General features: G+C 46.1%; 1 protein-coding gene across 1 annotated transcript in view; it reads right to left on the bottom strand.

Annotated features, from left to right (window-relative positions):
* Nucleotides 1–2,339: 2,339 nt before the first annotated feature.
* The window catches only part of drd4b (dopamine receptor D4b), a 168,145-nt gene continuing 147,226 nt past the window's right edge, over nt 2,340–23,258 (bottom strand). The window contains exon 4 of the mRNA XM_070898579.1: nt 2,340–2,542. Within this exon, the coding sequence (XP_070754680.1) occupies nt 2,340–2,542 (203 nt within the window). The remainder of the gene's footprint in view (nt 2,543–23,258) is intronic.

Below are 23,258 nucleotides of genomic sequence, written 5' to 3'. Positions count from 1 at the left end.
GGCAGTACTGAGGGAGTGCTGCACTGCCGGAGGGGAGTACTGAGGGAGCGCTGCACTGTTGGAGGGGCAGTACTGAGGGAGCGCTGCACTGTCAGACGGGGAGTGCAGAGGGAGTGCCGTACTGTCTGAGGGGCAGTACTGAGGGAGTGCTGCGGATGATACAATTGGAATGCGAGTCAATATTGAGGAGGAGTCAACAAATTACAGGGGGACATTAATAAACTTGCAGAATGGGCATATAATTGGCAAATGAAGTTCAACACAAATAAATATGAGATATTACATTTTGGTAGGAAGAATAGGGAGGTCACTTATTTGGAGGGTGCGAGTCTGGGTGGGATAGAGAAACAATGGGATCTTGGAGTACAAATACATAAATGACATATAGTTGTGACATAGGTTGTTAGCAAGGCCATAACAAAAGCAACCAAGCACTAGGGTTTATTTCCAGAGGTATAAAATTGAAATGTAGGGAAGTTATGCTAAACCTGTATCGAACCTTGGTTAGATCACAGTTACAGTGCTTACAGTTCTGATTGCCATATTATAAAAAGGATATAGAGGCACTGAAGTGGTTGCAGAGAAGATTTACAAGGATGATACCAGAAATGTGAGGTGGTACATATCAGTGAAGGATGAACAGGCTGGGTCTCTTTTCCCTTGTAAATAGAAGGCTGAGGGGTGACCTAATAGAGGTCTTTAAAATTACGAAAGGTTTTGATAGAGTGGATACAGAGAGAGAGTTTCCACTTGTGGGGAAGAGCATAACTAGAGGCCATCAATATAAGATAGTCACCAAGAAATCCAACAGGGAATTCAGAAGAAACTTCTTTACCACAGTGTGGCGAGAATGTGGAACTCGCTACCACAGGAAGTGGTTGAAGTAAATAGCATAGATGCCATAAAAGGAGCTGCATGGAGGCTCGGGAGCAGCATGGAGGCATACTACACCAGGGTGCAGGAGGGCGACGGCAGCGAAGAGTGAAGTCATCAAGGTCCAGGTCGGTGATTGGAGCTTGGGCAGGTGCAGCAGGAATGGCGAGGTCGGGGTGAAGGAGCAGCAAGAGATTGTAGAGGGACGTGATCTGGGCCCGGAAGAGGCGTGAGTTCGGGGCCAGGGACCCAGGGGCAGCATGGGCCAGCCCACACTGCGATATGTGTGCGCACTAGGTCCACGCAGCACAGCAGGTCTCCAGTCGTCTTGGGTAATCCTTGCCACTGGACCAAGACCTAGCTCTGTCAAGCCCGTGTGGTGGCTGGTGTGCAACGGCCACCACACGTTAAAAAAATCCACGCACAGGCATCTTCCACACTTGAGGGTTTAGTTCGGGTCCTTCATTGATACACCTGTGAACTCATCCTTTTTTGGCGTGGAAGCAAGTTATCCTCGTTTCGAGGGACTGCCTATGATAGATGCATTTAAGGGGAGGCTACACAAGTATATGAGGGAGAATGGAATCGAGGGTTATGCTGATAGATTTAGATGAGGAATGATGGGAGGAGGCTCGAGTCGAGCATAAACTCCGGCATGGACTGGTTGGGCCGAATGGCTTGTTTCGGTACTGTATATCCGTTGTAAACCTATGCACTGTTGGAGGTGCAGTACTGAGGGAGCACCGCACGGTCGGAGGGGTAGTACTGTGGGAGAGCTACACTGTCGGAGGGGCAGTACTGAGGGAGCACCGCACGGTCGGAGGGGCAGTACTGTGGGAGGGCTGCACTGTCAGAAGGGCAGTACTGAGGGAGCGCTGTACTGTCAGAGGTGCCGTCTTTCAGTTGGGATGATAAACCGAATCCCTGTCTGCCCTCTTGGGTGGATGTTATAGATACCATAGAACTATTTTGAAAAAGAGCAGGGGAGTTATCCCCGTTGTCCCAGCCAATATTGATCTTGCAACCAACATCACTAAAAACAGATTATCTGTTCATTATCACATTGCTGTTTGTGGGAGCTTGCTGCGCAGATTGACTGCCACGTTTTCCACATTACAACAGTGACTACACTCCAAAAGTGCTTCATTGGTTGTGAAGCATTTTGGGATGTCCTGAGGTTGTGAAAGGTGTTATAGGATTGCACGTTGCTGTAACTTAATACCTTTTAACGAGAGCAGCATGTTTCATTGAGTTGTTGCAGATTGTGTGAAGTATCGATTATTGCGGCTCATGCCCTTGTTCGGGCCAATTCATTTCCCCCATTAATCCCCAAATGGGGCAAATCCCCACCCTTTAGGGTTAGCAGAAGGTCAGAGAATATCACAGTAGGAAACTGAACTTTAATCATCAATACAAAACAGGGAGACCGCACGCTATGTATCGTTACAGTAATATGGAGGTGGCCGTCAGCAACAGGGGTGCAGGACCTTGCGGAAGAAGTTCCTGAATTCCATGTTGAAGATGGTGTAGATGATGGGGTTGACAGCACTGTTGACATATCCCAGCCACGTCACGATGCTGATGAGGTGAGGAGAGATTTCGCACGACTCACAGGTTACTCTCGTTATATGAACCACAAAAAACGGAGTCCAGCAAAAGAGAAAAGCACCTGAAAGGAAAAGGAGGAGAATTGCTGAAGGAATTCCGGAACATTCTTATCACCATTGTTTGTTTGGAGCGCTGGCAAACCACCTGTGGCATTGCTGATGGTACGTTGCGGACAGGAAGACCAGACCAGGGATTGACCAATGGAGGATTTGCTGCTAAAGACTAACCATGCGCCCCACTACACATTCTGAGCCTAACTGTTGAATGTTTGCTGTGTGGGTTCATAGAGAGGCTGCAGATAAGCACCAAATAATGAAATGTAAGTGGCGGACACTGTGCTAGGATTTGCGGAACTCCCTCCCATTTCACCATTGAAACATAAAATTCAGAGGGGGATTAATAGGGTAGATGTTGAGAGGATGTTACCACCCTGGCTGGAGAGTCTAGGAACAGGGGTCACAGTGTCAGGATAAGGGGTCGGCCATTTAAGACTGAGATGAGGAGAAATTTCTTCACTCAGAGGGTTGTGAATCTTTGGAATTCTCTGCCCCAGAGGGCTGTGGATGCTCAGTCATTGCGTATATTCAAGGCTGAGATCGCTAGATGTTTGGACTCTAGGGGAATCAAGAGATCTGGAGATCGGGTGGGAAGATGGAGTTGAGGTTAATGATCAGCCATGATTTCATTGAATGGTGGAGCAGGCTCGAAGGGCCGTAAGGCCTATTCCTGCTCCTAATATGCTCTTATAAACCAATCTTGTTCCCACTGACACACCAACACCTTTCAGCAACTGCTGCAGCTGGGAATGAGAGCTGGATCGTTCCCACATAGCAAATCTCAGGTTGCGATTCTTAGTGTGTATTGGTCCAATGATGCTCTGATCTGGGCCAGTGTTGGCAAGATTACAGATTCCTCCCCCCTTCCCTTCCCTGTCCTCCTCCATCTCAGTACTTCACACGGCCTACATCACCTTCCTTCTCCATCACCTCTTCCCCTCCATGGTTCTATTCCCACTGATCCAAACACAGCTGGAGAGAGTCTCCAGCAATGGCTTCTCTTCCTGCCCTGCACAATTACCTCTGGAGTCCCCCAAAGCTCAATCCTTGGCTCTCGTTCCTTCCTGGTTTACACGGCGTCACCTGATGACACACGTTTCTCCCTCTCCAGCATTCCCCTGCAACCTGTCCTGTCCGACATCACATCAGGAATGCAACTAAATACCCTCCTGCTCAACACCGGGGAGACTGCAGACATCATGCCATGGACTTTGCTACTTCTCTATTACCTCCGTCCTCCTCCCTGGCCACACACTCAGACCGACACACGCCGTCGAATCTGGGTTCCACTCTGCGTTGTGTTTCAAACCCCACATCCTATCCATTCCAAGGTTGCTAGCTCCCATCTCTCCAACACCTCCAGCCTCCGCCCTTACCTTACCCTCCTGCCTCATGGACACCTGTTTACCGTTACACCTGATATCTCGTTCCCAGTCTCCTCCCACCATCAACTCACCTGCCTGTCCCCTGTCCTCGCCGACTTACACTGGCTCCCTTTCACCCAATGCATGAAATTTAAATTCCTCCTCCTGACTCAGGTCTCCACTGCCTCATTCCACCTCAACCTCACACCAACGTCAGCTTTGTGGCCCCATCCCACACACTTCCCATCTTGTCTATTCTGCTCACCCTCGCCCCACTCTCACCCCACCCTCGCCTTGCCCCGCCCCCTCGCCTCGCCCCATCCCCACTCTCACCCCACCCCCCACTCTCACCCCACCATTATGGTGGAGCAGTTAATTTCCTCCACCCAACGCTCTGGAAATCCCTCCCTAACATAACAACATAAGAAGATAAGAAATAGGAGCAGGAGTCGGCCATTTGGCCCCTTGTGCCTGCTCCACCATTCAATAAGATCATGGCTGATCTGATCATGGACTCAGCTCCACTTCCCTGCCCGCTCCCCATAACCCTTTATTCCTTTATAGCTCAAAAATCTGTCTATCTCCGCCTTAACTATATTCAATAACCCTCCTCCTCTGCAGCAAATATTCTTAAATTCTCATCCTCATGTTGAAATCCCTCCATTGTCTCGCCCTTCCCTGTATCTGTAATCTCCTTCAGCCCCACAATCCCCCGAGATTTCTGCGCTCTCCAATCCTGGTCTCTTGTGCTTCCCCGATTATAATCGCTCCACCATTGGCAGCCGTGCCTTCAGCTGCCTGGGCCCTAAGCTCTGGCATACCCTCCCTAAACCTCTCTGCCTCTCTACCTCATTCTCCTACTTTAAGATGATCCTTACACCAACTCTTTGACCGAGCTTTTGGTTACCGATCCTAATATCTCCTTTATGTGGCTCGGTGTCCTATTGTAACCTGATTTACGCTCTTGTGAAGCGCCTTGGGATGTTTTAGCACAGTAAAGGTGCTAACTAAATGCAAGTTATTGTTAAAATCCATGTGTTTGATTTAATCTTTTTGTTCCCTCTCCGAAGTCCGTACTGTGCCGTTACTGGTGTGAGATATTCAGGGCACTCTGCGGAGAAAGGACAGTCCTGGCTGATTCTGTGGACTTGCAGCAAATCATATTCACTGACTGAACGTTTATCCGACTCACCGACTCTCGTCGCTGAGAGCATGCAGAAATCAAGCGCAGGCAGCGGAAAGAGCGTGTGGCAAACCAGTCCCACCCTCCCTTTCCCTCAACGTCTGTCTGTCCCACCTGTGGCAGGGACTGTGGTTCTCGTATTGGACTGTTCAGCCACCTACGAACTCATGTTAAGAGTGGAAGCAAGTCTTCCTCGTTTCCAAGGGACTGCCTATGATGATGATATCCAACTCCTTGCCTGAAATATCACATCTTTTATTTTTGATATGAAATATTAGGTCAGTAGTACTAAAAAACTGACATGACTGGAAAACATAGAATGATAGAATCACACAGCACAGGAGGCCATTTGGCTCATCGAGCCTGTACCGGCTCTGTGAAAGAACAATCCAATCAGTCCCACTGCCCCTGCTCTTTCCCCATCGCCCTGAAAATTTTCCCCTTCAAGCAATTATCCAATATGCAGGAATGGTAGCACAGTGGTTACATTACTGGACCAGTAATCCAGAGACCTGCACTAATGATCCAGAGACATGAGTTCCAATCCCACCATGGCAGCTGGGGAATTTAAATTCAGTTAATTAAATAAATCTGGAATAAAAAGCTAGTGTCAGTAATGGTGACCATGAAACTACCAGATTGTCGTAAAAACCCATCTGGTTCAGTAATGTCCTTCAGGGAAGGAAATCTGCCGTCCTTACCCGGTCTGGCCTATATGTGACTTCAGACGCACAGCAATGTGGTTGACTCTGAAATGGCTGAGCTCAGTTTAGGGATGGATAATAAATGCTGGCCTTGCCAGCGATGCCCATGAATGAATAAAAACAAATAATTACCTTTTGAAAATTGGCATTGAATCTGCTTCCACCGCCCTTTCAGGCAGTGCGTTCCTGATCACAACAACTCGCTGTATAAAAATTGTCATCTCAGAGCAGATGTTAGTCACTAACATTTGGAGAATGTATAATTCATGATCAAACTGTGACACTCGCTCATTCCTACCCTCTCAATTTCAGAGCAATTGCGAGCACATGTCTGCTCAGTACTATCCATCTGTCATCTCTGCTCACCAAGTCCAGTTTCCTGGTGCTAAGTTCATCACCTTATTGTTGTCTGCAGCATCGGAATGAGATTGGGTTCACACGGAGTGAACTGAGCAAGCACCAGGTTTCGGGGGATGTCTAGCCTGCTTTTGGCCTCCTGCCCCTCACACAGTTAGGTGTCAAAGAGAACACATGTCTTTATTCCTTGATGTGGCGAGTCTCACAGCAATTAAAACAGAGAAGCTTAACGGGAGATTTGATGGAGGCGGATCAAGATTATGAGGAGGTTTGATCGAGTAAATAAGGAGAAACTGTTTCCAGTGGCTGGGGGGAGGTCAGTAACCAGAGGACGCAGATTGAAGGTGATTGCCAAAAGAACCAAATGAGAACAAATAGGGTAGATTGAGAGAAATTATTCCCACTGGTTGGGGAGTCTAGGGCTAGGGGAGCACAGTCTAAAAATTAGAGCCAGACCTAGGGGAGTGGAATTAAGAAATATTTCTACACACAAAGGGTGGTAGAAATTTGGAACTCTCTTCCCCAAACGGCAATTGATGCTGGCTCAATAGTTAATTTTAAATCTGACATTGATAGATTTTGTTAACCATGGCATTAAGGGATAAGGTCCAAAGGCGGGTATATGGAGTTAGGTCGCAGATCAGCCATGATCTCATTGAATGGTGGAACAGGCTCAAGGGGCTGAATGGCCTCTTCCTGTTCCTATGTAACAGATTCGAGAGGCTGAATGGCCTCCTTCTGGTCTTGTACAGGGTATTGGTGAGGCCACAGCTGGAGTACTGTGTACAGTTTTGGTCTCCGTATTTAAGGAAGGATATACTTGCATTGGAGGCTGTCAGAGAAGGTTCATTAGGTTGATTCCGGAGATGAGGGGATTGACTTATGAAGGTAGGTTGAGTAGCTTGGGCCTATATTCATTGGTGTTCAGAAGAATGAGAGGTAGTCATATCGAAACATATAAGATAATAAGGGGACTCGACAAGGTGGATGCAGAGAGGATATTTCCACTCATAGGGAAAACTTAAACGAGAGGACATAGTTTCAGAATAAGGGGCCGCCCATTTAAAACTGTGATGAGGTATTTCTTCTGTCAGAGGGGTGTAAATTGATAGAATTCTCTGCCCCAGAGAGCTGTGGAGGCTGGGTCATTGAATATATTTAAGGCGGAGATAGACAGACTTTTGAGTGATAAGGGAATAAAGGGTTATGGGGAGTGGGCAGGGGAGTGGAGCTGAGTCCATGATCAGATCAGCCATGATCTTATTAAATGGCGGAACAGGCTCGAGGGGGCAAATGGCCTACTCCTGCTCCTATTTCTATGTTCTTATGTTATGTTCCTCTGACAAGGTAGATGCAGAGAGGATGTATCCCCTCGTGGGGGAATCTAGAACTAGGGGGCATAGTTTCAGAATAAGAGGCCGTGCATTTAAAACTGTGATGAGGAAATTCTTCTCTCAGAGAGTCGTGATTCTGTGGAATTCTCTGCACCAGAGAGCTGTGGAGGCTGGGTCATTGAATATATTTCAGGTGGAGATAGACAGATTTTTGAATGATAATGGAGTCAAGGGTTATGGGAAGCGGACAGGGAAGTGGAGCTGAGTCCATGATCAGATCAGCCATGATCTTATTAAATGGCGGAGCAGGCCCGAGGGGCCAAATGGCCGACTCCTGCTCCTATTTCTTATGTTTTTATGACCAGACTCACAGCAAAGTGGTTGATTCTTAACTTCCCTCTGAAATGATGGCTCACCACCACCTTCTCAAGGGGCAATTAGGGCTGGGCAGTAAATGCCGGCCTTGCCAGTGACTCCCACATCCGACAAATCAATATATTTTTTTAAAATCCCTTGTGGCCTCGCCCCCTTCCTATCTCTGTAACCTCCTCCAGCCCCACAACCTCCCCCGCATTGAACTCTCTGTTCCTATGACTCTGGCTCTGTTGCATTTCCTCGCTCCCTTTGCCCCAACATTTGTGCCTAAGCCACATGCTCTGGAATTCCCTCCCTAAACATCTCCGCCTCCATCTCTTTCTTTGAGTCGCTCCTTAAAGCCCACCCTTTTGATCAGTCTCAAGCACTTCACAATTCAGTAAACCACATCGATTCCCCTCAACATTTCCTGTTCCAAGGTGAGAAAACTCCATTTTATCAAACCTTTCTTTGTACTGAGGGAGTGCTGCACTGTCGGAGGGGTAATACTGAGGGAGCGCTGCACTGTCAGAGGGACAGTACTGAGGGAGTGCTACACTGTCGGAGGCGCCGTTTTTCAGATAAGACGATAAACCGAGGCCCCGTCTGCCCTCTCAGGTGGACGTAAAAAAATCCCATGGCATGATTGGAAGAAGAGCAGGGGTGGGGGGGGGGGGGGGGCGGTGGGGGGGAGAGTTCTCCCCAGTGTCCTGGGCCAATATTTATCCCTCAACCAACATCACTAAAAACAGATTATCTGGTCATTATCACATGGCTGTTTGTGGGAGCTTGCTTTGGTCAAATTGGCTGCCACGTTTCCTATATTACAACAGTGACTACACTTCAAAATGTACTTCATTGGCTGTAAAGCGCTTTGGGATGTCCGGTGGTCGTGAAAGGCGCTATAGAAATGCAAGACTTTATTATTGTTATATATGTAAATTTGTATTTACTCTGTACAGCCACCAGAGGGCTCATCCCCTGGAGTCCCAAGGGATCCCATAATCCCTTGGGAGCATAGGTATTTAAGGAGGCTTCACAGGTTGGAGACCTGCAATAAAAGACTACGGTCACACTTTACTTTGAACTCACAGTGTTCAGTCTGACTCTTTATCAAACATAACACTTACCATTTCAACTTCTGTCAGATTTTGCCAGTGGTGGAGAATCCCTCCGGTCCTAATCTCCAGAAACTTCAGGAAGTTTTGTTTTATTTTATTTTAGACTCCTTTTGATTTCAGTTGATTTCTTTAGACCCAAATTCAGGATCAAGAAAAACCCAAAATTTTGAATGCAGCTCATAAAAATGTAGGCTTAATAAAGAGCGGCTCACTTGATCAGTGCCTGTGTCCCTCGACTCGATATCCACTCCCTCCATCACCTTAAACCTTCACTCCCTCCACCACCGGCACACTGTGGCTACAGTGTGTACCATCTACAAGATGCACTGCAGCAACTCGCCAAGGTTTCTTTGGCAGCACCTCGCAAACCCACGACCTCTACCGCCTAGAAGGACAAGGGCAGCAGGCGCATGGGAACATCACCACCTCCACGTTCCCCTCCAAGTCACACACCGTCCTGACTTGGAAATATATCGGCCATTCCTTCATCGTCACTGGGTCAAAATCCTGGAACTCCGTCCCTAACAGCACTATGGGAGCACCTTCACCACACGGACTGCAGCAGTTCAAGAAGGCGGCTCACCACCACCTTCTCAAGGGCAATTGCGGATGGGCAATAAATGCCAGCCTTGCCAGTGACGTCCACATCCCAGGAACGAATAAAACAAATATTTGCTCTCTGGACTTTTGTGTCCATGTGGGGATCGGGCAGGAAGGTGGAGTTGAGGTTGAAGATCAGCCATGAACTTATTGAGTGGCGGAGCAGGCTCGAGGGGCCGAATGGCCGACTCCTGCTCCAAATTCTTATGTTCTTATTCTAACTGTGGCCAGGAGATGGACGACCAGGCCAGTGCTGAGAGTTTATCGAATGTTGGAGATGTGACAAAAATAAAGTTTGCTGCAGAGAATTAATGTTCTTCAGCCTGGCAAAGGTCAGCATTCTCCGAAATGTCACTGCGTTTTTTAAAAGCAATATTAATAAAGTGATTGATGTGGAGTGTGCTGCTGGTAGATTGGAAGCTTTAACAGGGTATGAGCAGGGATTGACACAAAACCGTAGGGATTAGTGAACAAATAATATGACATGAGAGCTTTTTAAATTGTCTAAGTAGAAAAGTCTCATGTAATGTAAGAGGCATTAAGTTACTGTGGTGTCTTATTATCAAGTTAAAAGTCCCGTTTGCCAGACAATGTTAACTAATCAAGATATCACAGAGTGTGGGCTGAGTTTCCAGGTCTGACGTTGCCGGCTCTGGGATCCCAGTCTCAAGTGGAGTCATTGCTGGGTCTCTGTCTCCAGCTGCTCAGCTTGGGCTTGTGAAAGGCTGCTCATATCTGACCAATCTGATTGCATTTTTTGAAGAGGTGGCTAAAGTCGTGGACAGGGGAATGCCTGTGGATGTTATTCATAGGAACTTCCAAAAGGCATTGATAAAGTTCCACATAGACTGTTATCTAAGGCAGAAGACCGTGGAATTGAAAGCAAATTATTGATCTGGTTCGGAGATCGGCTGAGCGGCAGGAGACCGAGGGGCTGAAATTCCCCATCGCCTCGGTCGGGGGAGGTAACCTCTCCGGGGACGGACATTCGGCGCCCAGCGCGGAAATCCCACCCCAGAAGCGGAATTGGGGTCACTGCCCCTCACAGGAAGTGGAGCTAAACATCACGGGCTCCATTTCCCCTCGGGGCAGGATCGGGGGCGCTACCCGGCCTCCCCAACGTCCCTCCCCTCCACCGGGCCCCCAGGGCCGCAGCCTGGCACCGAAACAGAGTGCCGGGCTGCACGATCGTGGCACGGACCTCGCCACAACGTTTGCTCAGCAGCCCGACCGGTGAGTCCGGCCCGCGATGGGTGCATGGCGCGGTCACGACCGGCGAGGCTGGCTCAGGAATCACCTGGGAGGCCTCCCGGGGCGCTGGGAAAATTATACCGCGGGACGAATAGGGGTTGGTCCGCATGCCGATGACATCATCATCGCTGCCATAGCGGCCTGGGTCACTACCAACAGGGTGACGCTAATGGATGAACGCCTCCGCTAACTCCCGTGCAATTCTGCGGTAGCCGGTAGCCCCTCCTCCGGCCAAAACACTTCGCGCCCCATTGGCGCCCTCTGGAGGTGCTAATGGGAGGGGCACAACGGGGTAATTTCGGCCCTAGATTCAGGATAATGGGCAGTGACACTAATTGGCAGGATGTGATTAGTCGTGTCCTGCAGGGATCTGTGTTGGGGCCTGAACTATTTTTTAACGACTTAGATGACGGGATAGAAAGCCACATATCCTCGTTTGCCATTGACACAAAGTTAGGCGGCATTGTAAGCAGCATAGATGAAAGCATAACATTACAAAGGGATATTAATAAACTAAGTGAATGGACAAACTCTGTCAAATAGATTTCAATATAAGCAAGTGTGAGGTCATCCACATTGGACATGAAAAGGGTAGAACAGGGTACTTTCTAAATGGTGAAAAGCTAGAACATAAGACCATATGAATTAGAATCAAGAGTGGGCCATTCGGCCCCTTGAGCCTGCTCCACCATTCAATAAGATCACAGCTGATCTTCAACCTCAACTCCACATTCCCGCACTATCCCCATATTCCCTTGGTCCCTCAGTATTCAAAAATCTATCGATCTCTGTCTTGAATATACCCAACGACTGAGCCTCCACAGCCCTCCGGAGCAGAGATTCCAAAGATTCACCACCCTCTGAGTGAAGACGTTTCTCATCACAGTCCTAAATGGCCGGCTTCTTATTCTGAGACTGTGACCCCTGGTTCGAGACTTCCCAGCCCAGCCAGGGGAAACATCCTCCTTGCATTTACCCTGTCACGCCCTCTAATAATTTTGTACTTTTCAGTGAGATCACCTCTTATTCTTCTAAATGCTAGAGAATACAGGCCTAGTCTACTCAATCTCTCCTCATAGGACAATCCCCCCATCCCAGGAATGAGTCTGGTGAATCTTGCACTCCCTCGATGGCAAGTATATCCTTCCTTAGGTAAGGAGACCAAAACTGTACACAATACTCCAGGTGTGGCCTCATCCAGGCCCTATATTAATGCAATAAGACGTCTTTACTCATACTCCAAGCATTTGTAATAAAGGCTTGAAACAGAGAGGTCCAAAGAGACTTAGAAGTTCATGTAGATAGATCGTTAAAATGTCACGGTCAGGTACAGAAAATATAACAGGCCAATGCAATGCTGGTCTTTATATCGTGAGGACTCGAATACAAGGGGGTAGAAGTTATGCTGCAGCTGTACAAATCCTGGTTAGACCACACCTGGAGCACTGTGAGCAGTTCTGGACACCACACCTTCGGGAGGATATTGGAGGGAGTGCAGTGTAGGTTTACCCGAATGATACCCGGACTCCAATAGTTAAATTATGAAGAGAGATTGCACAAACTAGGGTTGTATTCCCTGGAATTTATGAAGGATAAGGGATGATTTGATTGAATTTTTCAAGATATTTAGCGGAACTGATAGAATAGATAAAGAGAAACTATTTCTGCTGGTTGGGGATTCTTGAACTAGGGGACATCGTCTAAAAATTAGAACCAGACCTTTCAAGATTACATAGGTTTACTTAGGATATACGGCACAGAAACAGGCAATTTGGCCCAACCAGTCCATGCCAGAGTTTATGCTCCACTCGAGCCTCCCGTCTTTCCTCATCTAAATCTATCCACATAACCCTCGATTCCCTTCTCCTTCATATACTTGTCTAGCCTCTCCTTAAATGCATCTATAGTATTCGCCTCAACCACTCCCTGTGGTAGCGAGTTCCACATTCTCACCACTCTCTGGGTAAAGAAGTTTCTTCTGAATTCCCTATTAGATTTCTTGCCGACTATCTTATATTGATGGCCTCTAGTCATGCTCTTCCCCACAAGTGGAAACATTCTCTCTGTATCCACTCTATCAAAATCTTTTTTCAATAGAAGAGACCCAGCCTGTTCATCCTTTCCAGTTATGTATACCCTCGTATTTCTGGTATCATCCTTGTAAATCTTCTCTGCACCCTCTCCGGTGCCTCTATATCCTTTTTGTAATATGGTGACCATAACAACATAAGAAATAGGACCAGGAGTCGGCCATTTGGCCCCTCAAGCCGCCATTCAATAAGATCATGGCTGATCCGATCCTGGCCTCAACTCCACTTCCCTGCCCGCTCCCCATAACCCTTAACTCCCTTCTCATTCAAAAGTCTGTCTATCTCCACGGTAAATATATTCAATGACCCAGCATCCACAGCTCTGTGGGGCAGAGAATTCCAAAGATTCATGACCCTCTGAGAGAAGAAATTCCTCCTCATTTCCGTTTTAAATGGGCGACCCCTTATTCTGATTCTAGATTCCCACGAGGGGAAACATCCTCTCTACATCTACTTTGTCGATCCCTCTCAGAATCTTATACGCTTCAGTAAGATCACCTCTCAGTCTTCGAAACTCCAATGAGTATAGGCCCAACATGCTCAACCTATCTTCATAAGAAAACCCCTTCATCTCAAGAATCAATCTTGTGAACCTTCTCTGAATTGCCTCCAATGCAAGTCTGTCCCTCCTTAAATACGGAGACCAAAACTGTACTCAGTACTCCAGGTGTGGTCTCACCAATGCCCTGTACAGTTGTAGCAACACGTCCCTACTTTTATATTCTATCCCCCTTTCATTAAAGGTCAACATTCCATTTGCCTTCTTAATTACTTGCTGTACCTGCATACTAACTTTTTATGTTTCATGTACAAGGACCCCCAGATCCCTCTGTACCGCAGCATGTTGTAATATCTCCCTATTTAAATAATAATTTGCTTTTTTATTTTTCCTACCAAAGTGGATAACCTCACATTTTCCCACATTATAATCCATTTGCCAAATGTTTGCCCACTCACTTAACCTGGCTATATCCCTTTGCAGATTTTCTGTGTCCTCCTCACAACTTGCTTTCCCACCGATCTTTGTATCATCTGAAAATTTGAGTACATTACACTCAGTCCCTCCATCCAAGTCATTAATATATATTATAAATAGTTGAGACCCCAGCACTGATCCCTGTGGCATCCCACTAGATACTGTTTGCCTACCTGAAAATTACCCATTTATCCCGACTCTCTGTTTTCTGTTAATTAGCCAATCCTCTATCCACGCTAATACATTACCCCCGATCCCCCCGTGAGCTCTTATATTGTGCAGTAACCTTTTATGTGGCACCTTATCAAATGCCTTCTGGAAATCCAAATGCACTACATCTACTGGTTCCCCTTTATCCACCCTGCTCGTGACATCTTCAAAGAACTCCAGCAAATTTGTCAAACATGATTTCCCTTTCATAAAACCATGGTAACTCTGCTTGATTGAATTATGATTTTCTAAATGTCCTGCTACTGCTTCCTTAATGATGGATTCCAGCATTTTCCCAATTACAAATGTTAGGCTACCTGGTCTATAGTTTTGTGCTTTCTGTCTGCCTCCTTTCGTAAATTGGGGCATTACATTCGTGGTTTTCCAGTCCGCTGGGACCTCTCTAGAATCCAGGGAATTTTGGTAGATTACAACCAATGCATTCACTATCTCTGCAGCCACTTATTTTAAGACCATAGGATGCAGGCCATCAGGTCCAGGGGACTTGTTCACCTTTTGTCCCATTAGTTCGCCTAGTAATTTTTCTCTAGTGAAACGGATGGTTTTAAATTCCTCCCTCCCAATAGCTCCTTAATTATCAATTATTGGGATGCTTTTAGTGTCTTCTATCATGAAGACCGATACAAAATATTGTCTCTGCCATTTCCCTGTTTGCCATTATTAATTCCCCAGTCTCATCCTCTAAGGGACCTACATTTACTTTAGCTATATACCTGTAGAAGCTCTTACTGTCAGTTTTTATATTTCTTGCAAATTTGCTCTCATAAACTATCTTCTCTCCCTCTTATTTTTTTTAGTTGTCCTTTGCTGATTTCTAAAAATTTCCCAATCCTCTGGCCTACCACTAATCTTCGCAACATTGTATGCCTTTGTTTTCAATTTGATACCAACCTTTACTTCCTCAGTTAGCTAAGGATGGTTCATCCTTCTCTTAGAGTCTTTCTTTCTCTCTGGAATATATCTTTGCTGAGAGTTATGAAATATCTCCTTAAATGTTTGCCACTGCTTATCCACCGTCTAACCCTTTAATCTACTTTCCCAGTCCACTTTAGCCAACTCTGCCTTCATACCTTCGTAATTGCCTTTAGTTAAGTTCAAGACACTAGTTTGAGACCTAGCTTTCTCAATCTCAGACTGAATTTAAAATTCAACCATGTTATGATCACTCTTCCCAAGAGGATCCTTTACAATGAGATCATTAATTAATCCAGTCTCATTACATATTACCAGATCTAAAATAATCTGCTCCCTGGTTGGTTCCACAACATATTGTTCTAGGAAGCCATCCCGAATACACTCTATGAACTCTTCCTCAAGGCGACCTTTGCTAATTTGAGTTGTCGAATCATATAAGATTACATAGAAACATAGAAAATAGTTGCAGGAGTAGGCCATTCAGCCCTGCGAGCCTGAAGCACCATTCAATAAAATCATGGCTGATCATTCCCTCAGTATCCCTTTCCTGCTTTCTCTCCATACCCCTTGATACCTTTAGCCGTAAGGGCCATATCTAACTCCCTCTTGAATATATCCAATGAACTGGCATCAACAACTCTCTGCGGTAGGGAATTCCACATGTTAACAACTCTCTGAGTGAAGAAGTTTCTCCTCATCTCAGTCCTAAATAGCCTACCCCTTATTCTAAGACTGTGTCCCCTGGTTCTGGACTTCCACAACATCGGAAAAATTCTTCCCGCAACTAACCTGTCCAGTCCCATCAGAATCTTATATGTTTCTATGAGATTCCCTCTCATCCTTCTAAACTCCGGTGTACAAAGGCCCAGTTGATCCAGTCTCTCCTCATATGTCAGTCCTGCCATCCTGGGAATCAGTTTGGTGAACCTTCACTGCACTCCCTCAATAGCAAGTACGTCCTTCCTCAGATTAGGAGACCAAAACTGAACACAATATTCCAGGTGAGGCCTCACCAAGGCCCTGTACAACTGCAGTAAGACCTCCCTGCTCCTATACTCAAATCCCCTAGCTATGAAGGACAACATACCATTTGCCTTCTTCACCGCCTGTTGTACCCCCTGCCAACTTTCAATGACTGATTAGAACATAAGAACATAAGAATTAGGAACAGGAGTAGGCCATCTAGCCCCTCGAGACTGCTCCGCCATTCAATAAGATCATGGCTGATCTGGCCGTGGACTCAGCTCCACTTACGCGCCCGCTCCCCGTAACCCTTAATTCCCTTATTGGTTAAAAATCTATCTATCTGTGACTTGAATACATTCAATGAGCTAGCCTTAACTGCTTCCTTGGGCAAAGAATTCCACAGATTCAAAACCCTCTGGGAGAAGAAATCCCTTCTCAACTCGGTTTTAAATTGGCTCCCCCGTATTTTGAGGCTGTGCCCCCTAGTTCTAGACTCCCCGACCAGTGGAAACAACCTCTCTGCCTCTATCCTGTCTATCCCTTTCATTATTTTAAATGTTTCTATAAGATCACCCCTCATCCTTCTGAACTCCAACGAGTAAAGACCCAGTCTACTCAATCTATCATCATAAGGTAACCCCCTCATCTCCGGAATCAGCCTAGTGAATCACCTCTGTACCTCCTCCAAAGCTAGTATATCCTTCCTTAAGTAAGGTGACCAAAACTGCACGCAATACTCCAGGTGTGGCTTCACCAATACCCTATACAGTTGCAGAAGGACATCCCTGCTTTTGTACTCCATCCCTCTCACAATGAAGGCCATCATTCCATTCACCTTCCTGATTACCTGCTGCACCTGCAAACTAACTTTTTGGGATTCATGCACAAGGACCCCCAGGTCCCTCTGCACCGCAGCATGTTGTAATTTCTCCCCATTCAAATAATATTCCCTTTTACTGTTTTTTTTCCCAAGGTGGATGACCTCACACTTTCCGACATTGTATTCCATCTGCCAAACCTTAGCCCATTCGCTTAACCTATCTAAATCTCTTTGCAGCCTTTCTGTGTCCTCTATAATATCCGCCATTCTGAAAAGGACCCGTTTATCCCGACTCTCTGCTTCCTTTCTGCCAACCAGTTCTCTATCCACGTCAGTACATTACCCCCAATACCATGTGCTTTGATTTTACACACCAATCTCTTGTGTGGAACCTTGTCAAAAGCCTTTTGAAAGTCCAAATACACCACATCCACTGGTTCTCCCTTGTCCACTCTACTAGTTACATCCTCAAAAAATTCCAGAAGATTTGTCAAGCATGATTTCCCTTTCATAAATCCATGCTGACTTGGACTGATCCTGTCACTGCTTTCCAAATGCGTTGCTATTTCATCTTTAATAATTGATTCCAATTCGCCCATGATTATTGCTGTACCTTTATTGCAAGCCTCCATTATTTCTTGATTTATACTCTGTCCAACAGTGTAGCTACTGATGGGGTCCTATCGACTATGCCCACCAGTGACATCTTTCCCTTATTATTTCTTATCTCCACCGAAACTGATTCTACATCTTGATCTTCTGAGCCAATATCATTTCTCACTGCTGCACTGATCTCATCCTTTATTAACAGAGCTACCCCACCTCCTGTTCCTTTCTGCCTATTGTTCCCAAATGGCAAATACTGTACGCATTGCTCTAAATGTGGTCTAACCAAGGTTCAATACAGGTTTAGCATAACTTCCCTACTTTTCAATCCTATACCTCTGGAAATAAACCGTAGTGCTTGATTTGCTTTTTATGGCCTTGCTAACTTGTGTTGCAACTTTTATTAATTTGTGTACTTGTACTCTGAGATCCTTTTGTTCCTCTACCCCACCCAGACTCTCACTCTCCAAGTAATAAGTGACCTCCCTATTCTTCCTACCAAAATGTAATACCTCACATTTATCTGTGTTGAACTCATTTGCCAATTATATGCCCATTCTGCAAGTTTATTAATGTCCTCCTGTAATTTGTTGCAGTCCTCCTCAGTATTGACTATCCCCCAATTTGGTGCCGTCTACAATTTTAGAAATTGTGTTTTTGTTTCAAACATAGAAACATAGAAACATAGAAAATAGGTGCAGGAGTAGGCCATTCGGCCCTTCGAGCCTGCACCGCCATTCAATGAGTTCATGGCTGAACATGCAACTTCAGTACCCCATTCCTGCTTTCTCGCCATTCCCCTTGATCCCCCTAGTAATAAGGACTACATCTAACTCCTTTTTGAATATATTTAGTGAATTGGCCTCAGCAACTTCCTGTAGTAGAGAATTCCACAGGTTCACCACTCTCTGGGTGAAGAAGTTTCTCCTCATCTCGGTCCTAAATGGCTTGCCCCTTATCCTTAGACTGTGACCCCTGGTTCTGGACTTCCCCAACACTGGGAACATTTTTCCTGCATCTAACCTGTCGAAACACGTCAGAATTTTAAACGTTTCTATGAGATCCCCTCTCATTCTTCTGAACTCCAGTGAATACAAGCCCAGTTGATTCAGTCTTTCTTGATATGTCAGTCCCGCCATCCCGTGAATCAGTCTGGTGAACCTTCGCTGCACTCCCTCAATAGCAAGAATGTCATTCCTCAAGTTAGGAGACCAAAACTGTACACAATACTCCAGGTGTGGCCTCACCAAGGCCCTGTATAACTGTAGTAACACCTCCTTGCCCCTGTACTCAAATCCCCACTCTATGAAGGCCAACATGCCATTTGCTTTCTTAACCGCCTGCTGTACCTGCATGCCAACCTTCAATGACTGATATACCATGACACCCAGGTCTCGTTGCACCTCCCCTTTTCCGAATCTGTCACCATTCAGATAATAGTCTGTCTCTCTGTTTTTACCACCAAAGTGGATAACCTCACATTTATCCACCTTATACTTCTTCTGCCATGCATTTGCCCACTCACCTAACCTATCCAAGTCACTCTGCAGCCTCATAGCATCCTCCTCGCAGCTCACACTGCCACCCAACTTAGTGTCATCCGCAAATTTGGAGATACTACAATTAATCCCCTCGTCTAAATCATTAATGTACAATGTAAACAGCTGGGTCCCAGCACAGAACCTTACGGTACCCCACTAGTCACTGCCTGCCATTCTGAAAAGTACACATTTATTCCTACTCTTTGCTTCCTGTCTGCCAACCAGTTCTCAATCCACGTCAGCACACTACCCCCAATCCCATGTGCTTTAACTTTGCACATTAATCTCTTGTGTGGGACCTTGTCGAAAGCCTTCTGAAAGTCCAAATACACCACATCAACTGGTTCTCCCTTGTCCACTCGACTGGAAACATCCTCAAAAAATTCCAGAAGATTTGTCAAACATGATTTCCCTTTCACAAATCCATGCTGACTTGGACCTATCATGTCACCTCTTTCCAAATGCGCTGCTATGACATCCTTAATAATTGATTCCATCATTTTACCCACTACCAATGTCAGGCTGACCAGTCTATAATTCCCTGTTTTCTCTCTCCCTCCATTTTAAAAAAGTGGGGTTACATTGGCTACCCTCCACTCCATAGGAACTGATTCGGAGTCAATGGAATGTTGGAAAATGACTGTCAATGCATTCGCTATTTCCAAGGCCACCTCCTTAAGTACTCTGGGATGCAGTCCATCAGGCCCTGGGGATTTATCAGCCTTCAATCCCATCAATTTCCCCAACACAATTTCCCGACTAATAAGGATTTCCCTCAGTTCCTCCTTCTGACTAGAACCTCTGACCGCTTTTATATCCGGAAGGTTGTTTGTGTCCTCTTTAGTGAATACTGAACCAAAGTACTTGTTCAATTGGTCCGCCATTTCTTTGTTCCCCGTTATGACTTCCCCTGATTCTGACTGCAGGGGACCTACGTTTGTCTTTACTAACCTTTTTCTCTTTACATATCTATAGAAGCTTTTGCAGTCCATTTTAATGTTCCCTGCAAGCTTCCTCTCGTACTTTATTTTCACTGCCCTAATCAAACCCTTTATCCTCCTCTGCTGAGTTCTAAATTTCTCCCAGTACCCAGGTTCGCTGCTATTTCTGGCCAATTTGTATGCCACTTCCTTGGCTTTAATACTATCCCTGATTTCCCTTGATAGCCACGGTTGAGACACCTTTCCTTTTTTATTTTTATGCCAGACAGGGATGTACAATTGTTGTAATTCATCCATGCGGTCTCTAAATGTCTCCCATTGCCCATCCACTGTCAACCCCTTAAGTATTATTCGCCAATCTATCCTAGCCAATTCACGCCTCATACCTTCAAAGTTACCCATCTTTAAGTTCTGGACCATGGTCCATTCTCCATCCTAATGTAGAATTCCACCATATTATGGTCACTCTACCCCAAGGGGCCTCGCACAATGAGATTGCAAATGAATCCTCTCTCATTACACAACACCCAGTCTAAGATGGCCTCCCTCCTAGTTGGTTCCTCAACATATTGGTCTAGAAAACCATCCCTTATGCACTCCAGGAAATCCTCCTCCACCGTATTGTTTCCAGTTTGGTTAGCCCAATCTATATACATATTAAAGTCACCCATGATAACTACTGCACCTTTATTGCATGCACCCCTAATTTCCTGTTTGATGCCCTCCCCAACATCACTAATACTGTTTGGAGGTCTGTACACAACTCCCACTAGCGTTTTCTGCTCTTTGGTATTCCGTAGCTCCACCCATACCGATTCCACATCATCCAAGCTAATGTCTTTCCTTACAATTGCATTAATTTCCTCTTTAACCAGCAACGCCACCCCGCCTCCTTTTCCTTTCTGTCTATCCTTCCTAAATGTTGAATACCCTTGGATGTTGAGTTCCCAGCCTTGGTCACCCTGGAGCCATGTTTCCGTGATGCCAATCACATCGTATCTGTTAACTGCTATCTGCACAGTTAATTCGTGCACCTTATTCTGAATACTCCTCGCATTGAGGCACAGAGCCTTCAGGCTTGCCTTTTTAACACACTTTGACCCTTTAGAATTTTGCTGCAAAGTGGCCCTTTTTGTTTTTTGCCTTGAGTTTCTCTGCCCTCCACTTTTACTCATCTCTTTTCTGTCTTTTGCTTCTGTCTCCATTTTGTTTCCCTCTGTCTCCCTGCATTGGTTCCCATCCCCCTGCCATATTAGTTTAACTCCTCCCCAACAGCACTAGCAAACACTCTTCCTAGGGCATTGGTTCCGGTTCTGCCTAGGTGCAGACCGTCCGGTTTGTACTGGTCCCACCTCCCCCAGAACCGGTTCCAATGCCCCAGGAATTTGAATCCCTCCCTGCTGCACCACTGCTCAAGCCACGTATTCATCTGCGCTATCCTGCGATTCCTACTCTGACTAGCACGTGGCACTGGTAGCAATCCCAAGATTACTACTTTTGAGGTCCTACTTTTTAATTTAGCTCCTCGCTCCTTAAATTCGTCTTGTAGGACCTCATCTCGTTTTTTACCTATATCATTGGTACCAATGTGCACCACGACAACTGGCTGTTCACCCTCCCTTTTCAGAATGTCCTGCACCCACTCCAAGACATCCTTGACCGTTGCACCAGGGAGGCAACATACCATTCTGGAGTCTCGGTTGCAGCCACAGAAATGCCTATCTATTCCCCTTACAATTGAATCCCCTATCACTATCACTCTCCCACTCTTTTTCCTGCCCTCCTGTGCAGCAGAGCTAGCCATGGTGCCATGAACTTGGCTGCTGCTGCTCCCCCCTGATGAGTCATCCCCCTCAACAGTACCCAAAGCGGTGTATCTGTTTTGCAGGGGGATGACCGCAGGGGATCCCTGCATTACCTTCCTTCCACCGCTCTTCCTGTTGGTCAACCATTTACTATCTGGCTGTGGACCCTTTACCTGCGGTAAGACCAACTCACCAAACGTGCTATTCATGTCATTCTCAGCATCATGGATGCTCCAGAGTGAATCCACCTTCAGCTCCAATTCCGCAACGCGGTCCGTCAGGAGCTGGAGGTGGATACACTTCCCGTACACGTAGTCATCAGGGACACCAGAGGCGTCCCTGATTTCCCACATAGTACAGGAGGAGCATAACACATGTCCGAGCTCTCCTGCCATGACTTAACCCTTAGATTAACTTAAATTGGCAACAACAATGCTAAAGGTTACTTACTGATAAAAAAAAAAGAAAAACTACTCACCAATCACCAGCCAATCACTTACCCCCTTGGCTGTGACGTCACCTTTCTATTTCTTTCTACTTCTTTTTTGCCCTCTCCCTATAGCTGCACCGACTGGCCTTTTGTAGGGCTGTCGCCGACCCCGGACTCACGCCTCTCCGATGCACCTCCCAACGCCTCTCGCGGCCTTTTGTAGGCCTCTCGCCGATCCCGGACTCACGTGTCTCCGATGCACCTCCCGACGCCTCTCGCAGCCTTTTGTAGGCCTCTTGCCGACCCCGGACTCACGTCTCTCCAAAGCACCTCCCGACGCCTCTCGCGGCCTTTCCAAAGTCTAAACCGTTAATATAAATTGTGAACAGCAGTGGTCCCAGCACTGATCCTTGTGGAACATCACTACCCACTTTCTGCTACTGTGAATAGCTACCCTTTACCCCTACTCTCTGCTCTCTGCCTTGAAGCCAGCTAGCGATCCATTCTGCTACTAATCCCCTGAATCCGCATTCCCTGACCCTGATCATCAGTCTATTATGGGGTACCTTATCGAAGGCCTTTTGAAAATCTAGATCAATTACATCTACTGCATTACCCTTGTCTACTCTCTCTGTTACCTCTTCAAAAAATTCAATGAGTTTGGTCAAGCAAGGCTTTCCGTTTTGAAAGCCATGCTGACAATTCGTTTTTATATTTTTGGTTCTATTTTCTCCTTCAGTAGGGATTCCATTATTTTTGCTACCAACGATGTTAAGCTGACTGGTCTATAATTCCCTCGACATGATCTATCTCTCTTCTTAAATATAGGTATTATGTTAGCAATCTGCCAGTCCTCTGGCACTGCACCTTTTTCTAACGAATTATTAAATATGTGTACTAATGGCTCTGCTATCTCCTCCCTAGATTGTTTTAAAATGCGTGGATGCAATCCAGAGGTTTTATCCTCTTTGAGTTTGATTTGTTTATTTAATATAGCCCCTCTTTTTATTTTAAATGTATTTATCTCATTACTAATCTCATCATCCAATGTAATGTCCAACTGTTCTCATCATCATCATAGGCAGCCCCTCGGAATCGAGGAAGACTCCTCCCGGAGTTGCAGTGCGAATTT

The sequence above is a fragment of the Pristiophorus japonicus genome, chromosome 14, assembly GCF_044704955.1.
Source record: "Pristiophorus japonicus isolate sPriJap1 chromosome 14, sPriJap1.hap1, whole genome shotgun sequence".
Classification (NCBI taxonomy): Eukaryota; Metazoa; Chordata; class Chondrichthyes; family Pristiophoridae; genus Pristiophorus; species Pristiophorus japonicus.
Note: the sequence above shows the minus strand (reverse complement) of the source record. Positions and strands in the feature narration are given on the sequence as shown.